At 35.9% G+C, this 20,802-nt stretch overlaps 1 protein-coding gene across 1 annotated transcript in view; it reads right to left on the reverse strand.

Moving 5' to 3' along the window:
* LOC576494 (puratrophin-1) overlaps positions 1 to 20,802 on the reverse strand; it is a 97,305-nt gene that overhangs the window by 13,924 nt on the left and 62,579 nt on the right. Inside the window, exons 10-12 of the mRNA XM_030975930.1 lie at positions 6,539 to 6,677; positions 4,593 to 4,718; positions 3,131 to 3,340 (exon numbers count right to left, since the gene is read on the reverse strand). Coding sequence (XP_030831790.1) covers positions 3,131 to 3,340; positions 4,593 to 4,718; positions 6,539 to 6,677 — 475 coding nt within the window. The remainder of the gene's footprint in view (positions 1 to 3,130; positions 3,341 to 4,592; positions 4,719 to 6,538; positions 6,678 to 20,802) is intronic.

Here is a 20,802-nt window from a genome sequence, read left to right on the forward strand (position 1 = left end):
ACAGTTACCATGCATGGGAGCTCATCTGTGAATTCTCTGATTTCATCCCCCATAGTATCTCTGCAGCAACAAATGGCTGGATTGGATTCAATGCCATTTCACACAAGACTGCAGGAATGATATGGTACGAGTGTGTAGGGGAATGCTATACCAAAATTCTTGTATTCTAATGAAAGAACAACAATTATTCAAGTCATAACGTTTTTCCATCTTTCTTTGTTTATTCCTGACCACCTGTAAATCCTAGCATTCATCAAAGTCATCCTGTATTAAATTAAATCTATTCAGATCTATTCTAAGACAAAGACCATCAAATTAACCATCCTTTGTTTCAGGATTTAGTTGATTTGTTCATCCTGTATGAATTTATCCGGTCATGAAATCAACGAGAACCAAGCAAAGAGCACAATACAATACAATACAATAGAACTCCAATCAGATTCCAAAATATGGTCATTTGGCATACAATTCTGGCATAGATTGCAAAACATTAGAGAAGGAAATGACCAGATTAACTTAGCTGCTTTACGTTAGTTCCTCTTTATAAGAATGTATAGGTTGCCTCAAGGAGAATCATTCATTCCTCCACTATCGCTTATTCTTGCAAGGTAACCTGCTGAATCAAATTATTTCTTATTCCTATTCACTCTTCAGCCTTCTAGATAATAATGATTTGAGCAGATTAGCTAAAAACTTAAATTAATGAGAAGATTATCCATTGTCCCATCTATGAAGATTTAGTCCTAGCCTTAACATATTTCACCTACCAAGCTATCTTCTTGACAACCTTCCATCTTTCTTGGAAAGAATGTTGAGTTCATTAACCTAATCTACTAGCCGGCTCTGATGTCACTTCCGATTTCTTTCTTCGTACCATTGGAAGGAGAAGTTTATGAGCTATAGTAGTGATTTGTGTGTTGACTCTTAGTAATAGAGGACCTAGGTTAATATACCTCCAGCCACATCAAAGACACTCTTAAAGAGCTTAAACAAACATTAGTGGCACCTCCATCACCCATTAATATCAGATTAACCCTGGTCATGAAAAGATTCCTGACTGGTCAATGGTCAAGTTCAACATTAAGTGGTCCCACTTGGAGAATTAATGTGAAGAAACAAATGATTAATCTAATTTTCATATGAATAAGGATTATAATCAATGTTAAACTGTGTCTGATTGTGGTGATGAAACAAGCTGTCTATCCTCTGAATTCAGATTAAGATTAGATTAAGAATTTTTGAATAGTTCTAACTGTCTGTTGGAATTGGATTTAAAACCATAATAAGTATGGCTTTGTGAATATAATGACTTTGATCCCTTATAGTGGACACTAGGATTAAATGCATTCATTCTTTACAGTGGCTTAAAGTCAATTAAACCATGAGAGGATAAAGAGGGTCAACTCAATCAAAAAGAGATGAAAAATAAGGCTAAAGGGCCCCAAATCACCCCCCCAAAAAACACTTCCATTATAACAGTAGCTCAATAACAAAGATTGACACATGAGGCACGTTGCACATAATGATCTAACGTACAACATACTTGTACCCTGCATGTTGTACCCCCTTCTCATATTATCTCTATGTCTGAATTCATTACAACCGTATAAAGATCAAAGTAGTGACAAAGCTCTATGATTCATCATGAAGTTACATGCAACCATTCCTATCTATATGACCTGTCTCCTTTTCATGAGACAACCGTCATGCTCATGATTGTACAAACAAGAAATATCCTAGTCCTAGTGATAAACCAATACACAATGTTTAATAATAATAATAAACCGTTTAGAGTGGCAATGGTAAATATACTAAAAGATTCCTAAACAATGCGCTTTCTATCATAACAAGAAACGTGTTCTTCTCTCTCTCTTCAAATACTCTGATATCATTCTAGTCTACAAATGGTTCTTAATTTCAATGCAATATGGTATATGGGTACATCTAACATCAAACTACAACATTTCATAATCCTTCATCATTGGTTGTCTTTGCACATCTTGACTTGGTAATCCTCTGATCTATCTCTGGTCTAATATGTTTGTTTAATAACTTCAGGTACCCTAGTCATCATTAGCAAGTGTGGACCATTATGTTGTTAGGTCTGGGTTCCTTCTATAAACCTATGAATCACCTTTAAGTCATAACAAGGGACCAGCTGGCTCATCTCAACAGAGAACAAAGAATACCAATGACATTAAATGTGTTAATTTCCAAGGAATTTACATATTTTGTTAATTTCTTTAGTAATGTTAGTAATGTTTGATCTTTTTGGTAATTTGAGTAATGTCAATTTGTTAAGTTATGATAGAAATATTTGATTTTCTTGTTAATATAAGTAACGATAATTAGTTAAGTTATGTAGGTAATATTTTGTTTTCTTGGTAATTTGAGTGATGTTAATTCCATTAGTAATATCGATTTTGTTTGAAGTAATTTTGATTTGTGTACATGTACAGCGCTTTGAAACTTTTGTCACAAGCGCTATATAAATTTGTCATATTATTATTATTATTAATGAGTCTAGAAGAGATTGAGCAATTCTAAGAATAACAACTTCATGATCAATCTATCTTCTCATAACAGATTGTATCAATCATCATAATTAGGGGAATAATTAAACTCTCTCTGACCCTGTCATTACATTCATAACACAAGAAACTCTGGTATTGTTGCTGCAGAACTTATCGTTTTCATCCGTAACACCTTTTAGTTTTGTCTTTAGCATGGTATATAATTCCTATTCTACCTCTCCCTCTTTCTAAGTTTCTTGTTTCAGAATCATTTTGAAAGTTTCCTACCCCCTATAGGTTACTATCTAATTGCTCATGGAGCCAGGGGAGTGTTTCACAAAGACTAAGATCGAACTTAAGATGGATTTAACTATGGCAGGCTATTCATGCCACTGGTTTTTTCCTTCAATAATAAATTATCAACAAATGTAAACTCTGTAGATTTGTGGCCATGATGTGTATGTCCCTTGAGAGACCAGTGCCAGTAAATGGTGGGAAAAAACAGTGGCATAAACGGTCTGTCATGGTCATGTCCAACTCAACGTCGATATTAGTCTTTGTGAAATACTCTGCAGATAGCTCCTGTATACAACGGGTTAAGATCAAAGACTACAAACCTTATCCAGCGTGGTGTAGAGCCAGACAGCTTCCTCTATCTCCTTGCGTTTATTCTCCAGACTCTGACTGAATGCATGTAACTCATCCTTAAGATTGCCCGTGAGTGAGGGGGTCTTGAGGGGTGCACTGGCGCCCCCCTCACCACCACCTGTTTGATCTGCTAGGGTGTGGATCTCCTCTAAGACATCTTCACCACGACCGATGTGTTTCTGTAAGGTATAAGAGGAACATGTAGAAAAATGAATGAAAAATATCACATACAAATAGATGAAACATTTCTTTCTTTAAAATAATAGGTACCGGTATGTGTGAAAATATAAGAGAGAGAAAAAATGTTTGGTTAAGGCCTCATATGGTTGCCTCTAACTTTTAAAACCACATATTTCCAAGCATCATACTATTCAGTGCTACTATCATCAGAAAGATAGATTTTGATAACTTCAAAACAAGTTTGAGAAAAGTACATGTATGTTCAGATCCATGCCAGTATGTCATGCCTCCCTAACCTTAGCAGGCAATGAAATGCACATATCACAACATCAAATAATGGTCATTATAGCTACACAATGCCCAAGAGTCTATTGCTAATCACCTTGATAAAAGTAATTCATATTCTTTGACATATGGAATATACCATTTCATACATACAAAAGTCACAGGTTATCCCTCTACATGTCTTTTCAAACTGTGGTTTTGGGTTTAAGCCTTGGTTTACCACAATCCAATCATTTCCTATGTGACCTAATATTTGACAAGAAACATCCGACCTCATGCTAAACAATCTATGAGATTGCTTTTATTCCACGACCACTATTGTAAAGGGACATCCTCTTTCTTTCATCAATCTATTTCATTACTCATCTCAATACTACTTGATCTTGTTACAATGTTTAGTTGAAATATCATACATTGAGGTGCACATCCACATGTACCATCCCCCTTAATTTGAACAACATTAAAAGTACAAAGTCTAATGCTATGGTCACATTACCAAAAAGTAGGCTGCTCGGCGGCCGAGCGGCGAGTTTTTAACCAATTCTGCCCGGCGGCTGGCCGGCCACCGAGCGGCGGCCGCCCAGGCACCGCCCGTTTTTAGGGCATTGCTCGGTCGCCGCTGAAGTTTTAGCGCGGAGTTAAAATTTGGGCTGCGTCTGCTCATTTTTCACTCGCCGCCCAAAATACGCTCGGTGCCTGGGCGGTCGCCGCCCGGGCACCGACCTAATTGCTGGGCGATGCCTAATTCCAGCAGCGACCAAGCAGGCTACTGATCGGTCGGTCGCTGCTCTGATTTGTGACCATAGCTTAATGCACTATGTGAACTGACAGACTTCTAACATGATGAATATGGTGTTGTCAAATTTGTCCATAATCATCCAGACCCCTAAGTTCTAAATGTATGTGGTGTATGATATGCCACAGACAGACTTCCCTCAAACAGTATTAAGGTAGAGGTCTACTAACCACAGCATTGAAGTAGAACTTCTCAAAGTCTTTCTGGATGCTGATGACTGAGCTGAGAGAGTCAGGTGACATGTCGTCCAGCTGCTTTAGTTTCTTGCTTCCATCGGTCTTCACCCATTCACTCACCTTCAAGCCAAGGAGGAGAAAAGAAATCATGATTTAGTCATTCAACAATGGATAAAGAGGTATGGAAATCATAAAGTTGAAACTTGATAAGAGTGTAAGATTGTAAGATTTTATTGACTCTATCGACCCCCTCTTGGGGTATGAGAGTACAAACATATTTACAACGTAGTGTCAATATAACAATAGTATAACAATGATAAACATGTGATAATATGAACAATAATAAACATAATATGATAATATGAACAAAGAAGAATCCTTTGAAAATGACTATAAATCAAAGGGAAAGTCCATCTTGGCATACCATCATAACCCTTTAACCCTTTTGCTATAAAAAAAACCTGGAATACCCTTAATTCTATAGATTTTGTTTGTCAATCAGATATGATTTTTTTTCTTCTCATTATCATTCGGAAGACACTTCTCAGTTTAGAACCAAAGTCTGTCAAAGTGGGCTCAAAGGCTTAAGTTGGTAGAAGATGTTTTTAGTGTCATATTAAGGTCTAACTAAATAAAATTTATAAATGAGAAAAAAAGAACTTTAAAAAAAATGTCATTGAAGAGGAAATACACCATGATTATAAATGGTTAAAAATCTGAAAAACATTCCATTTGACATTTCACAGTAGCAATTCAACATATATGACAGCCCCATACGTTTCCTGCATTTCCTTTTCTTTTTCCCCTCCCCTCCCCCTACCCCTCCTCCAACCCCCATCTCTCTCTCTGTGGTCATTACAGTAAATTCCAACCAATTTCCTGCCCATCAACCCTTTCTTCCATTTTCTAGAAAAAGAGATTTAGCATCAAATTTTTGGCACAGGGTATATTGTTATTTGTCCTTGTGTTACTTAACAACAGGTCTAGCCCCATAGACTGACCATAATGACTGTAGGTATGAATAGAGTCCACAGACAAAACTCTTTGTTGTAAAAGAAAAAGTACTTTCTATTTCAAAACATTCATTGTTTGACTTCAACAGCTCTGAAGCTGGCTAGTTGATAAAGTATTCCTTTTTACAAATAGGTATGCACTGTGAAAAAAACAAGAAAAGATGTGGCCTCTTTTAAGACAGTGATATAAAAGGTAATAAGAGTTAATATGAATTAATGGTTAACTATAACCTACAATATCACAAAGAGGTTGGCTGTGGAATGCACAGCTTGACACAAACAAGAGTCCAGTAAACATGGCACACCAAATTTTTTATTCTGGACACCTCAAATTCAAGATGTAAAGAGGGGCTAGCTTAGAACTCACATATCTCAAAACTTTTTCTCCACACACCCAGTAAGAAGAAGTCCTACTAAGGGAATGTAAGGACAGTTTAGAACTTGACTTTCCCTGAGTATGTACTGTTAAACCAGAACCTTCAGACACATGAAATAGGTTTGTGAATTTCAAGAATGGTTAAAATTCACAACATTTCAAGCTGAGAAATGATTGAAGTACGACTGGCATAACATCAACTTGTTTCCATTTGTATAAGTTTCTTGCGATAAGAATCGCTGTCATTAACAATCCATAAGAGTTTTATGTTGTGAATGTTTCTGGTTTTATAGAAACATGTTCTGTAGGAATCTATGCTGACAAATAATTGAACTTATTGAAGTACAACTGGTATAACATCAAATTTTTGTATAAGTTTCTTGACATGAAAACCACTGTCCTTAACTAACCATGAGAGTTTCATTGTGGAGAGTGTGTGCAGCGCTTCGTAACTACAAGGAAAAGGGGCTATATCAAATATCTTTTGGATTGGATTGGATTGGATTGAATGTTTCTGGTTTTATGGGAAAGTGTTGTGTTTTTTCTAATACCTTGGTAGACTCCTCCTCCAGGATCTGTAGATGTAAAGACATCTGAAGATGTGCTAGTCTTCTTTCAGTCATCTCATCAAGTCGACTGCATGTCTGGCGTACTTGCTCAAAGAGAGTTGTTACACAGGTAATAGCATCCCTAGATGAGATAGAAAGATAGAAAGAAAAAGAGATCTTCAGCATGAGTTGCTCGTTCATTTTTTTATTACAAATATCAGGAGTATCTTCTTCAAGAGCGAAGCCCGCGCGAGCCTGTTGTCCAATTTCTAGCACCTGTATACTAACTGTATTTCCAAAACTTTAAAGCCCCTCTAAAGTGTTGGGAGCCCCAAAAATTAAATGGCAAAATTTAATTTAAAATTGTATCATAATGTGAAAGAGGATGTCATTTTAGAAACGTTTCTGCAATGATTTTCAAAACAAATGTATTTGAAGTTGTATATTGAAAGAATGCAAAATATAGGTTTTCTGCATACAACAGAAAACCCAAATTAGGTTTTCTGTTATCAATATTTGTCTTCAAACACATTTTTTTTTTTTTTGGGGGGGGGGGGAATATTTGCAGAAGTGTGTCTTCTCTACATTATGATGCAATTGAAGCAAAATTTTGCCCTCAAATTTTTTGTGAATCTGGGGCTCCCAACACTTTAGAGGGGCTTTAAACAATGAAAGAGATCATAGTGGAGAGGTGGGTGGATAGATGTACATCAGCAATGAACAGACGACGTCAATAACTTCCATTATAATGTGTAGGAGTGAGATGTGTTCAGATTACATGCTGTACAATGACACACTGATCATATCTCTTAAATCCGCCATGTAACATCTAAAGCAAACATTACAATCATTGCATGTTGTGGCAACATCATCTCAAACAAATTTCAGAATAATTACACACCCTCATGAAAATAGAAATCAATTATCTATTTTCTGTCTCTTACACAAAAGGGGCTTACATCTTAGCCATATATGCCAACCTTTCTGCATATACCAGTAAGGGAAGTTATAATTGTTCATAACATGATTTCAAATCTGTGGTCTGTGGTCTGGTGTTCATCCTCTTGACTATGTTCCAACACATGTCTTAATAAAACAGCATGTTACGGTTTGTCTGCCAATGAGGCTTGTATCCTATCAACACTGAACAGACGGGCAACACAACAGATGCTAAATACGTCATACTTGTACAAAACAGGAAACAAATAGTTACAAGAAAATGTTTTGTAAAATCAGCTTAAAAATGGATATTTTGAATTAAATGTGATGCAATATGGTAGGTGAGAAATGCTGTCATAGTCAAGACATCAAGTTTTCAGAATATATAGAGGGAAACCCAGGAGCAAAATATTGTCTATTTGGAGCGTTTTCTCATATACCTTAGCATCAAGTAAATGCCCTAGCTTCTAGCTCCACAAAGACAATCAACAAGTTCCAAATATTTAATGTAAAATGCACTATTCATCAATGTCAAAGACAGTTACAAGAAGGTTTATCACTGAACTATATATATCTTGGTTTATTGATGATCTATTGTATAAACTGGCATAGAGATCAGATTGTCACTGAAATAGCTCATGAGGAGAGTCAGAATGGGACAGGAAATCTTGAAAAGTCTAATAACAAAGCTTGTCTTGTCATCCCTTTTAAGAAACACAGTGTAATTATTGATTAACTTTAAGAGGCTGGTAAAGCGATAACAAAAGGTGATAGGTAGTATATGTATAAGCTGGTGCAATTTCTTTGAAAACAACTCTAAAAGGATGAAAGTACAGAGATCACAATGCTCTCTACTGATAACAACTGTAATGGTAGCATTGTAATAATAATCTGCATTCATTACCAAAATACAATCCCACTTGTGTATTTTACTTTTTAAGAATAATTGGAAGTCTATTTGGAATGGCAGAAAAATGGCAAATGTAAAGTAGGTTTCAAGTAGTACTCTAAGTATGAATTGTGTGATCTATAGCTAGCAAGAAGTAACTGAATAATTGGCATAAATAAGTATGAACCTCTAATCCCAAGAGTAGTAGACAAGGTTCACTGTACTTTTAACTTTTCAATAATGGATGGTACAGGAAATGTTCTGTAAAATCACATTTTCTGCTCAAAATAATCTGTCAGTCATACTGAAACCATAAACCAAACAGGAAGTATGATTACTAAACTCTTTCCCATTCACATTGTTCAAGATAAATAAAGTCTATGTCAAGAAACACAATCAAAGAATTTCTTCCAAATGATTTATATTAAACATACTCACCCATACTCATGAGGACTTGCAAATAAATCCACCAAGGTTTCCCGGAAATTTGTACATAGATCCATTAAAATGTCACTCAGAGAGATATAACCCAACAAACGTGATCCACGGCCAACTTACAACTACCTCAAAGTCATGAACATCAACGTGATAATACACATTCCTGTGACCATATAGACAAACACACTCCAAGCAAGTTGGCTTTTATTTAAAGTAAGGTCATAGCGATAACAGAAAAGCAGGCTCCAACAAAATGAAAGGATCCCAAAACTCAGCAAATACTAATCTACCCCTTTTACTACCTCTTCAAAAGAAGCTGGCAAACAGAGTGAACAGGTTTGGGATATTGTGCGAATAGCGGCACCAAGGAGACAAACAGGCGGTAAATACCATACAAGTCACGCATCATTGCAAAACATGAAACACAGTATTTAACCAAAGATCAGGTAGTATTAAAGGAGGGATCCATTCAACAAAGATATCAATTCATCAATGCAGAGAATCAATGAATTAGCTTCATAAAACTTGAAAATATGTTTTTGCATGGCCCCGTACTTCAGAGTGTAGGTGACTCCCCACAGCAAACAGATTCCAGTCAAAAATTTCTTTCCATTTTTTCAGGTCACTGATCACGAAGAGCCAACGCTCTCTCTCTCTCTCATAATTGGGAGCTGCGAATGACTCCTATTTATGATTTCTTGTCAAGGACCGACACTCTGATCATTCAAGAATAAAATATAGTCCAATCTAAAGAACAAACAAACTTTTTAACACGGGATGAATTGGAAAGAAAACAAATTGTCACAAAGGCATTTGTTCAGTTGAATGTCACACAAAAGCAAAAGTTAAATCAGGATTGTGCATGTGACAATATCTAACCTTGCATCACAGGTTTCTATGTTTGGTTTTCCTATTATTATTTCAACCACAATTATATACCAATTTCCTGACTATAATTAAACTAAGCCTCTGACTCCCAAACTACTCTGATTAGCTTGTTAATGTGAAAAACAAGTTTAGACCACACTGCACAATCCATATCTGTTTGTGTTATAGGTATTTAAAAAAAAAGACACATCAAGGCTGAAACAGGGAAAGAAAATGCATGTCATACACTCATTTACAATTTTGTTTTGTCTTTTAATGGGCCATTATCTTTAAAATGTTGAAATATCTCTTTGAGATTGCTCTTTAATCTATTAACAATGCAATATTCTCCTGATCACAAAGACAGCTAGTGCTTGTATATCGAAATTGATTCTGAATTAAATGAAACAGAAACTTACTATGATAAGATATTAATCCTTCAAAGTCTTGGACATGATCCTGGGTACATTTTGATGAATTATGAGAAAATAATTTGCATTTACTTGTTACCAGAACTCACAAGTTTTCTTATCTGGAAGCCATATCACCACCCACATGGTGAGAATCAACTTCTAAAAGCAAGCTACAAATAAACAGGGCATGAAATCATTGGGGTAGGGAGATTTTCTCAGGTTTATTTTTACTTTGCCTCCATAGATCAAAGATTGTTTACAAAATGTTTCATGATACCATCACAATAGAGAAATCAGACTTATTGTCAAAAGTAAATTGAGTGTGAAATAAAAAGATTTAAAAGATTGAGTTCAATACCTGTTTAAAAAAAACATGTTTGGTAATGGTAACACATAGGGGCAGTGATGATGCCCAAAGGGGGCTAGCAAAACCAAATTGGTTTTCAAAATGACAAAAAGCAGCAATAAAAAGTGCATAGAATTATTATAAATGAGTGTAATCAGCATACAGGTTTCACTGCTAAGTGTAGCAACAACAGGCTATTTGGTTTGGTATTCATGTACAAAATTGAATGTAGCTATATTAAATCTGTTTGATAAAGTATCAATATTGAAAACAGCATAGTAAATAAGAAAGCGATGCTGTAAGATAGTTTAAGAGTTAGGCAATGTCAACATACAGTCTTCATATTTTATCAGGATAGAAGTTTACTCACTTTTTACATGCTCTTTTAATCAGTTACACTACAATATTTTTTACATCAAATAGTAAATTGAAACAAGTTTTCTTCCATCAAATACTTGAAATAATTTCTACTCACTTATTTTCTGCTGCATGATTCAATAACCAAAAACTAACCTGAACTTTAAAAGTGGAAAAAATTGTATTTCCGGTTCTATTGTCACTGATTTCAATGAACTGTTCAATGTGGAACTGTTTCACTGGTGCAGTAATAAGTTTGGAGCACACTTGATGAAGATGGATTTACTGTCTGTAATATACAATGGAATTAAATAACCTTCATCCTGTATAGAAATCAGTTGACAATGACTAGTCAATCTGATTTCTATCCAAAGTTTGGTTCACTTAATTAGTCATGTGACACCTATTAGTCACATGACAGGCATTGACTCAATCAAATGATCCAATAACCACAAAGGAAACTTCACAACGTCAAAAACCTCTGTAAATCTATACATTTTTTGCACAGATATCTATTTTAAAAATATCATGTAGTGCTATTTTGAACCTTTCTAAATTGATGAGATTATTTTTAAAAAATCTGTGCACATTGGTGACAGAAATATTGATTTGTGTTGTTGTTGTTGTTGTTGTTGCAAGTCAACACTTCATTACAATGGAGTCCCACCCCCCCCCCTTTTTTCCCCCATCAGGAAAATACTTGATTCCACTGCAATATTCTTATGCTCTTGAAGCCTTTCGAATCTGGATGTTATTCTTTGATTTTGATGCAGTAAAAAGTGTATTACATGACAATAAAGATTTAGGTTATATTGATCCGAAAAATTCAGATGTCATGCTTAAACATGAGATTCCTGTTAGGAGGGAACATCTCTATGCTCTGCCATGTCAAAGGAAATAGCTTTCATGCTAACCTCCCATCAAACATATCCTGAGAATTTATCTTCCTTCAATCCTTCAGAGAACAAGTCAATTTGTTCATGTCTTCTGAATGACGTCAATGTGACGAGGGAACGTTCTCACACAACCACAGTATTCCCTGGGAATGTTTAGTCTGAAACCATGTTCATACTTCCATCTCACAGACTTTATTCCTAAAAGATTATCCTCCCAAAGACTAACATTTAGAAAATATATGTATATTGGAATATATCTCTAAAATATCAAGAAAACATTCTCACAACAACAGTTAGTGGCAATATTTCAGCAAGAAAATAGAGACCTGCTTTCTCCTGGGATTCACTGAATTGCTGATTCAATCATATGTAGACAATTCTGCACCTTATTTTCCAAGGGAACTATTTTCCAGAATCCTGTAACCTTGCCATGATCTGGGAGGTCTAGACCTGAAGAAGGATTCCAAGGGAACTATTTTCTAGAACCCTGTAACCTTGCCATGATCTGGAAGGTCTAGACCTGGAGAAGGATTCCAAGGGAACTATTTTCCAGAATCCTATAACCTTGCCATGATCTGGGAGGTCTAGACCTGGAGATTTCCAAGGGAACTATTTTCCAGAATCCTATAACCTTGCCATGATCTGGAAGGTCTAGACCTGGAGAAGGATTCCAAGGGAACAATTTTCCAGAATCCTGTAACCTTGCCATGATCTGGGAGGTCTAGACCTGGAGAAGGATTCCAAGGGAACTATTTTCCAGAATCCTATAACCTTGCGATGATCTGGGAGGTCTAGACCTGAAGAAGGATTCCAAGGGAACTATTTTCCAGAACCCTGTAACCTTGCGATGATCTGGGAGGTCTAGACCTGGAGAAGGTGTGGCAGGCAGTCAACAATGAGACTGATCACAAGGCAACGAACAGGTCTGAAATTACCTGTCGTCTTACAATCAAAGGTTAGGCCAGAGCAACTGCCCCTTCCTTAGCAGGTGACTTACAACAGTTGCTTGTGTCACTTGTCAAGTCTTCCTTGACATAGCTAAACCCTGGCCTTACTATACTCACTAGCAAGAAAGATGAAAGTGGACATATCGTCCCTATTTTCACGAAGTGACGGTAATGAGGAAAATCGTCAAGCAAATTATATGCGATTTTCCTCATTACCGTCACTTGGTGAAAATAGGGACGATATATAGTATCATGCATACCATCACAAGAAATCAAAAGCAGTAATGCACAAAACTTTGATGAAGGGGGGGGGGTGCTGTCTGCTGTAAGAACTAATGTATCATAAGGTCACAATTTATAGTGTTATTTTGTTAATGAGGCTTGGTTAGGGAAAATTTGAACATGACATGAGAGCTAGGAGAGGGTTTAACTAACAAAGGAGATCTCTAACCAATAAGTTACTATACCTAGTAAGGCCTGGGAAGCATGAAATATGGAGACATTTTATTATGAATTCTCTAATTTATTGAAGTTTTCCTGTTTTATATGCATAAACACATTTCCTTGTGACTGCGTCTACTGTTGTAACATTCTACCCCTTCCCAGCCCCTTCCTCTAGGTTACACTCTTCAGATCCCACTTATCCCTCTTGATGTGAAGAAACAGCGAGGTCACATGACAAAACATGGCCATAGAGAGAACCTTAGAAAGACCAGTGTTTTATTTAAAGATGGGATTAGAGCGTAGGATGAGCTAGCAAATATAAGAGAAGAGATGTATCAATAGAGAGAGATGGTCCCTTGGATTTAACTAGTCTATCCTGTCCAAGCCAGTTTATTCCATTCCTTATAATACTTGAAGAGAGGTAATTATGTTCCTTGTTATGGTTCCTTGGCTCATCAAGATGGCAGTGATGAGGGTATGGTCTTCAGGAAGTGGATGTGCAGGTTACAAGATTTCAATACTGCACCCTTCATATATGAATGTCATATCCATCTTAGAATCATGATCCATAATCATCACTTTCTTACATCCTTGCAACTATCTGCATTACAATAATGTTAATGAATTTGAGTTCTAAGCAAGAAAGAGCATACAAAATGGTAATAAACCAGGAGACCTACAGCTTAAAACCATGCCTTAGACTAAAGAATCCACAGGTGCACTGAATTGATTTTGAACCAAGAACCTTCTTTTTCCCAGGACTTTCCTATATCCACTAAGCCATCACAAGCCTTACATATTCCCTTATTGGTTGATCCTGAACAGACCTGTGAATTTGAATATTTTGTATCGACTCTGCTTATAGATGCAAACTTAACATTTTATTTTAGTTCAATTTTTTGTTGTCAATCAAAACAACATTTCTTTCCAATGTTACACAAGCAAAAGAGGTTTGAGAGGGAGCCTAGTATAAACTGGGACAGAGGTAGTCTGTGTGATTTGGGATTGAATAGGATTTAGGAAATAACAATGAAAAGAAAAGAGAAGAAAGCACAAGTAGCTATTTGAAGGTTGGCTTCATATATTTACTCATGAAATCAGAGCAGTAGAAGACAAAAGAGGGGTACTCTGTCAGCTTGGAGAGCTGTTGACTTTTGGGAAGAGGAAGAGACTTATGAGCTACATCTAGATCCCCAATGGCTAGCCAGTCAGTGTGTTCCCATCATAAAGCCATGAAGAAAAACACTGATAAATCATCACTCATTTACTTACTATGTGCTCTTACAGGGCCGATGGGCATTAGCAATTCATACACCATGTTATTGATTCGCTAAAGTCAGTACAAAAAAAGAGGGAACATTTAGAAAACTTGTATGGATTCAAAGATAAGCCTGTGTCATTCATCAGTCAGTGATTGCAATCAAAACCAGATTGATTTGTTCTCTTTTGACAATGGATAAAAAGCTCTAAACAATCACTTATGCAAGAGTCTTTTCCCACATCTATAAATAGCTTCCGTATTGGTAAAAATAGTCTGGTCAATAAAACCTGAGCTTAAATCGAGTTTGTTGTTGTGTTCTTTAAGAGGGGTAAATGTTATGTCTCTACAAGCAGCAAGACAGGCTTAATAGTCACATGATAACCCTACAGGTACATATTCCTCAGACAATTACAAATAAAAAATATGTAAGAAAGAAAAGTATTATTGAGTGCTGAAAAATGAGACTGAATGTGAAGACAAATGTATAGCATGTACCACATTCGCCCTGGGAAACAACTGCTCTGCATTCAACTTGAAAGTTGAATTTCTACTCCAAAAACTATACCTACCCCTAGCCCCTCAACCTGATAACCTAAAACCACTTTCAACCCGATTCCTAACAGACTAACACTTAATGAGGCCTGAAGCAAGGACCACCTTAGGCCTTACCAGATCACTGGACCAATGAAACCAGACACATTAGTTATACCATCTCTATAATGGTCTTTATGATTTTCTCTCTTGGGGTTTGGTCAATTTCCATTCATTCCTTCTGCATTCTGTTTTGCTTCAGTCCATTAGGTCTCCCTTGAGAACAAAACTATTCTGCTATTATGGACAAAAACAGGATTAACTTTTTCTCATCATTGCATCATTCCGTAGAATGTAGTCTCTATATAAAGAATTCACAGTGCATCAGACACCCCCATCAAGCTTTTAAGTTCTAAGAAAACCTACCATTGCATGTGTTGTTAATTTTGAATCAACTAATTTATATGAAATAAATTCAACTGTATTACTTACTTGTTTTTTTTTAGATTCAGCTTTGTATACAGATATCTTCTAGAACTTTGGGTCTTGTTGACTTAATATTTGTATTTCAAAAATCTTTGTCATGTTGAGGAATAATATTTCTTTCTTGTTTGTTAATGATAAACTACATTGTGTTTAAAATGGATGCCCTGTAGACAAAAAATGAAGTAGACTGGACAGCTGGCATCTATAATCGATATACATCCGGTAGTATCATGCTGACAGAAGCAACTGTGGCTATCAAAAGTACTTTTTATATTCATACTATTGAACTTTCTTGATCAGAAGCTCTAGAAATGTTTGGATGCTATTCTCATCTCTCTGATGCTTCTTCTGGTTGCCTAAACAAACCCTTTTCAAAAGTACACTTCACTTTATAACAAGAAACATCCCAAAATATCTCCATTTCCCTCCAGTTCTTTTCTCGCATCAACCGCAAACTGCTACATATGACGTCAAAGTGAAATAGAGTATACAAGTTGTGTTAGTCTAAGCCAAACTTACTCTGTTCAGCCATGGACCTACCATGCTCCTACAAAAGATTATCTTCCACCAAATCTTGGTATCTCTGTATGGACTTCCACAATACAAGCAAGAAAAGAGCTTATCTATTTAAGGTCCAATACAATAAGTAGGACTCACAATATTTGTCTTGGTATGATGGAAGGTCTTGAGTTCAAACCAAGCCTCTAGCTTGCATACAGGGTGTTGGTGTTCCACAGGGACCAATGGAACTTGGTAAATGTTGAATTGATTTGACAAGTCTGACAGACGGATAGTTTGAATGTTGTTGACCTATCTCTTCTCCTTTCAATGACAAAGTCTGAATGATTTTTTTTTTTAAGAATGAAGTTTAAAACTGCACAGTCACAAGAATGTTCTAATGACGAGAACATGACTCTGGTGTCCAATATCTCTGACCTTCAGTTTTACATTATCTCAATCTTCAGTATACATTCATACTGTATTGGATGTCTCTGTCTGTGAGCTGAACCTATAGAAAAAATGCTTCAAGTACAATATCAAGATAAATAAGTTTTCCAAATTGCTGTCTACTTTACATTCCAAATGATATGATAATAATAATCAAAATAGTGGGTTCTTGTATAGCGCTCATGTCAGTCAGATTTGACCCTCCTGGCGCTCCAGATTATTACCCTGGCTTTTGCACGGCTGTCATACGGCGCTCTAGCATTTCAAGGAATACTTAATAGATCCATCTGATTGTACCAGGTACCAATACCTTATGACAATATTCATATTGTTTCTAAGCACCTGACACAGTAATGATGATACAGAACAATGAAGCATTCAACATGGTAAAGGAGATATGGTTATCAATTATGGTATGTACAAAGATAAAAATAGATATGAAACATGTCATGAGACACGTTCATTTCCCTAAGAGTTTATGATTTTCACAAGTTCTGTTTGGCGATTAATTAAAAGGCTCTGAACTACAAGATAAGACTTCTTATCTCTTCTGATTCCTGGTTACTTGCTGGTATACCAGGGAGGTGTATACAAACCCTTCAATACTCTGTCACTTTTTCTTTCTTTCTCCCAGATCTCTTACCTATCTTTGCTGAGATATCGCTTGGTCTGCACATAGTTTGCAGCATGACTTTCTCATTAAATCATGCCACATGAAATTCAGGTCATGCATATATTGATTCTACTTTGTCATCATACATACAGACCAAAGGATTGCATATGTTCATGGCATTCAAGCAGCCTGCAGAAATGTCTTTCATAATATTGATATTTAATTTTAAGTGGCATGTATACCAAGGCTGAACTTTGTTTATCTTAGAAGTAGGTTCTTCAAATAAAGCAGAGTAAACTATAGTCATAGCAAGAGCAAACATTATCTTCACAAAATCAAGTATCTATGGTTAAATAAAATAAAACAAATCACACCAAAACAATGACAACCTAGTCTCCCAGTTCAAGCTGATATTACAAAGCTATGTTCACAATTTGCCTTGTTCAATGAATTTGCCTTGTTCCATATGACATATGGATTCACACAGTACAAAAAGAATTCCAACTGTCAAACTACTTGATTGATTTACAACAAAAAAATGAAATTGAAAGGATTAAAACAAAAATGAGAAACCTGAATATCAATGTTGGTTCAGTGGAATCATTTAAAAGAATAATTTGTGGCAAATAAATACATATATTTAAGAATAATTTTGATTGATTACACTTGAATTTATTTTGATCAATCCTGTAAAATCCACCTGTAATCAAGTGAAACAAATCACTGGGATAAATCCTAGTGAATCTGTAATTAGAAAAGTACTACACATGCAACAGACATAGTTCATCATCATTAGGTATACCGGTATGACAGGATTGGCAAAACATAAGAAACAAGAGCCAATGTATAGTGTAGCCTTGTGTCATAAATCATTATCCTTTTATCAAGGATCTGGGCTAGTCATCAATAAAATATCAAAATCAGACATGCTGATTTGGGAAGGCTACAATATGACCTTGACATTCAAGAAAGGTAACAACAATAAATGGAATATGTTAGACTGGACATGAGGTTCATAGCTTCACATTTTCATTATTAAAGGTAAAGACCAGTTATGGTCAAGCGATTGCATTGTGAAAGAAACGTTGTGGAATCGATCAGAAAAGGTTGATCATCTAGCATCTAGCATCTGCAAGGTTCTGAAATAATCAAAATGATAAGAAATTTGGCCCATTCTTTGTAAAGTTACAAGCACTATACACAGAAAGATGTATATGGGACTACCCTATATCTCTCACAAACCATGAGAGAAACAAATGTACCAAATATATGAATTAGTAGGCGGTTTCCCGGCAAAATTTGTTATCATCATGTATTAGGTAAAACATATTCTTTCACATGATTGGTAATGAGAGCTTCCATTTCATTTTTTGAAATTGGGGCATTTCCAATACTGGTCTTTACCTTTAAGAGATATTTATACTCAACTTGTTTTACATGAAATAGTATTAGGTGTTCATTTTCCATCCACTTTGTAAGCAAACATTTCATGTTTCTCTTCTTTTAGTGTTTTCATCTTTTCATAGCATATCATTTTTTGGGCCTTGTCTCATAATAACATATTATTAATTAGAAATGATCACAACTTAACTAAGATTGACATCAACAGAGACTACTTTGAATCAAGAAACAGGAGATTACCGGTACAAATTTTTAGTGATTAAAGAACTTGCAATTTATTCAAATAAATTGCAATTATTTATGAAAATAAGGCCCCAATTATCTGGTTTAGAGGTCAATTAAAAACAAACATAATTAAAAGACTGATCCTCGTTCATGCTTTTGAACTTCCTACAAATTAAAAGCATCTTAGAGAATTCTGAATCTTGTACTTGATTTCTCTCCATACTAAAGTACACCATAATGGAATTTTGAAAGAAAGCGCTTCTGTAAATGTATTTGTTCTGGTCCTATTTATTCTCCTATAACAAACATCATGATTAATATATAATAAATGTACACAAAACATTCATGGAGTCAGATGTTGTTTACAGATAATAAATGTCCAATATTTATTTATTTTCCATACATTTACCTATAAAGCGATGAACCTTTTCTCTCATTTTTGTGGTTTGTTAATAGGGCTGTATAAAAGTGGCGATACATTTCCGTACTAGTAAATGTTTGCTGCGGCTCTAATGTGCTTTGCAAGACATTTATCTACATTTGCCACACTCGACCCAGGTGAGGTAAATGGGTATCTGAAATGCTAGAGTGCCATAAGGGCAGCCATGCTAAAGCAGGGGGTAATAGTTGTGGAGCACCAGGAGTGTCATGTCTGATAGACATGACCGCTATACAAGAACCCATTAATACTATTATTATTATTCAAAGTTGATAGAAGAAGATTATAAGTTCATACCCATAACCTTATCTTAACATGTTTATGAATGAGCCTGATCATACCTGGTATATAAACCCTAGAAATACTTGACATGAGAACATAAAACTGTCTTGAACAGGTTACACCTGGGGAAAAGGCATTTGACAATACATACCATTCACTAGTATCCTTTTAGTATTCCAACTATCCTCAGTCAAATGTGATGAATGGATTCAATCAAACTAAATATCCTCAGCAACACTCCACTTATAGAGCAATGGAGGTACTTAAATATGGCTAAACCATTCAAAATGGTTCTTGAAACGAGTCTCATTTGATTCAGTCTAGTCCAGCCACCAGGATAAGTGTGATGTAATGTCTCCAGTAAAGCAATAAAATGTCCACTTTATCTCACATGAATGAAATACAGGTTGCTTCCAAGATACGAGTACAAATACAGTCCACAAAGATCCCCTTTAGTTGGTGAGCTCCTGAGCCTTTGTGTCCATGCGACCTTCCAGTTGAGTAGGTTTGAATACTATCTTACCACAAGCTATCCACTGCCACCAATGAGCTGTGAAGTATCTACGGACTGAGCCAGCACTAGCCTCCTCGGCTCCTGACAGTCAACCCTGCCTAGCCACACAAATCTCACCTAACAATACAGCTACAAGTGTCTTATTGATTCTCGTTCTGTCTTGGGATAATTACCAAGCTATTATTATCCGAACAGCTGAGGGGCCACAATAGGAATGACATATACTTTTAAGCGGTTTGTTAATAAGAGTCCAGCTTGAGCCATGAGGTTAATGAACGCAAGCTTGTCCACTTTTGCACTTCCCACGTTCAATTTAGCCGAGTTCATTCCCATAAATTCAACTACAACCACAAAAATCCATTCATCACTTCTAGGAACGAATGAAATGACCAGTTCTACTGTAAACTCTGTAACAATGACAACTAGAGTCAAGCTTAAGACTACAAGATTATTGAAGTACAAAGTTTTATCTATTGCACACTCATCTTGTAAAAGATAAATAAGTTATCAGGGATATACAAATAATCAATGGTCAATTAAGAACACCGATATAATTATTTGGGCAACCCTGTCTGCTTGCAAGTATATACTCATGGAAGGGGCACTCAAGGCAATGGGGGGGGGGGGCGCATTCCCACCCACCCTACAAATTGTAGCTATGGAACAGACATATGTAACAATCAAGTCTTCAGCACAACTAATTGCTTAGAATACAAATTGAAAAGTTAGATTATTGATAAAGCAATGTCTGGTCGATGGTCATTAGTGTTGTTATTTTCATTCTTCTTGTCTTCTTATTGTCCTTATAAATCGTCCTTGAGAATTTTATAGGGTGAAGGGTCTATTAGTCAACCTGAGGAGGGGGTATTGATTGCAAGTTAGCAAGGGGCAATAGATGCATTACTTGATCTCCACGAACCAAAAACAATTGTACTCTCTTCATTATAGTTATGGGATTAACTCTTACATTTTCTTACAAATTTGAAGCTAATTGCTAATGGCAGACTCTTTTGTTAAAAAAAGGGGGTTCT

This window comes from Strongylocentrotus purpuratus, unplaced genomic scaffold, assembly GCF_000002235.5.
Source record: "Strongylocentrotus purpuratus isolate Spur 01 unplaced genomic scaffold, Spur_5.0 spur5_scaffold_8, whole genome shotgun sequence".
NCBI lineage: Eukaryota > Metazoa > Echinodermata > Echinoidea > Camarodonta > Strongylocentrotidae > Strongylocentrotus > Strongylocentrotus purpuratus.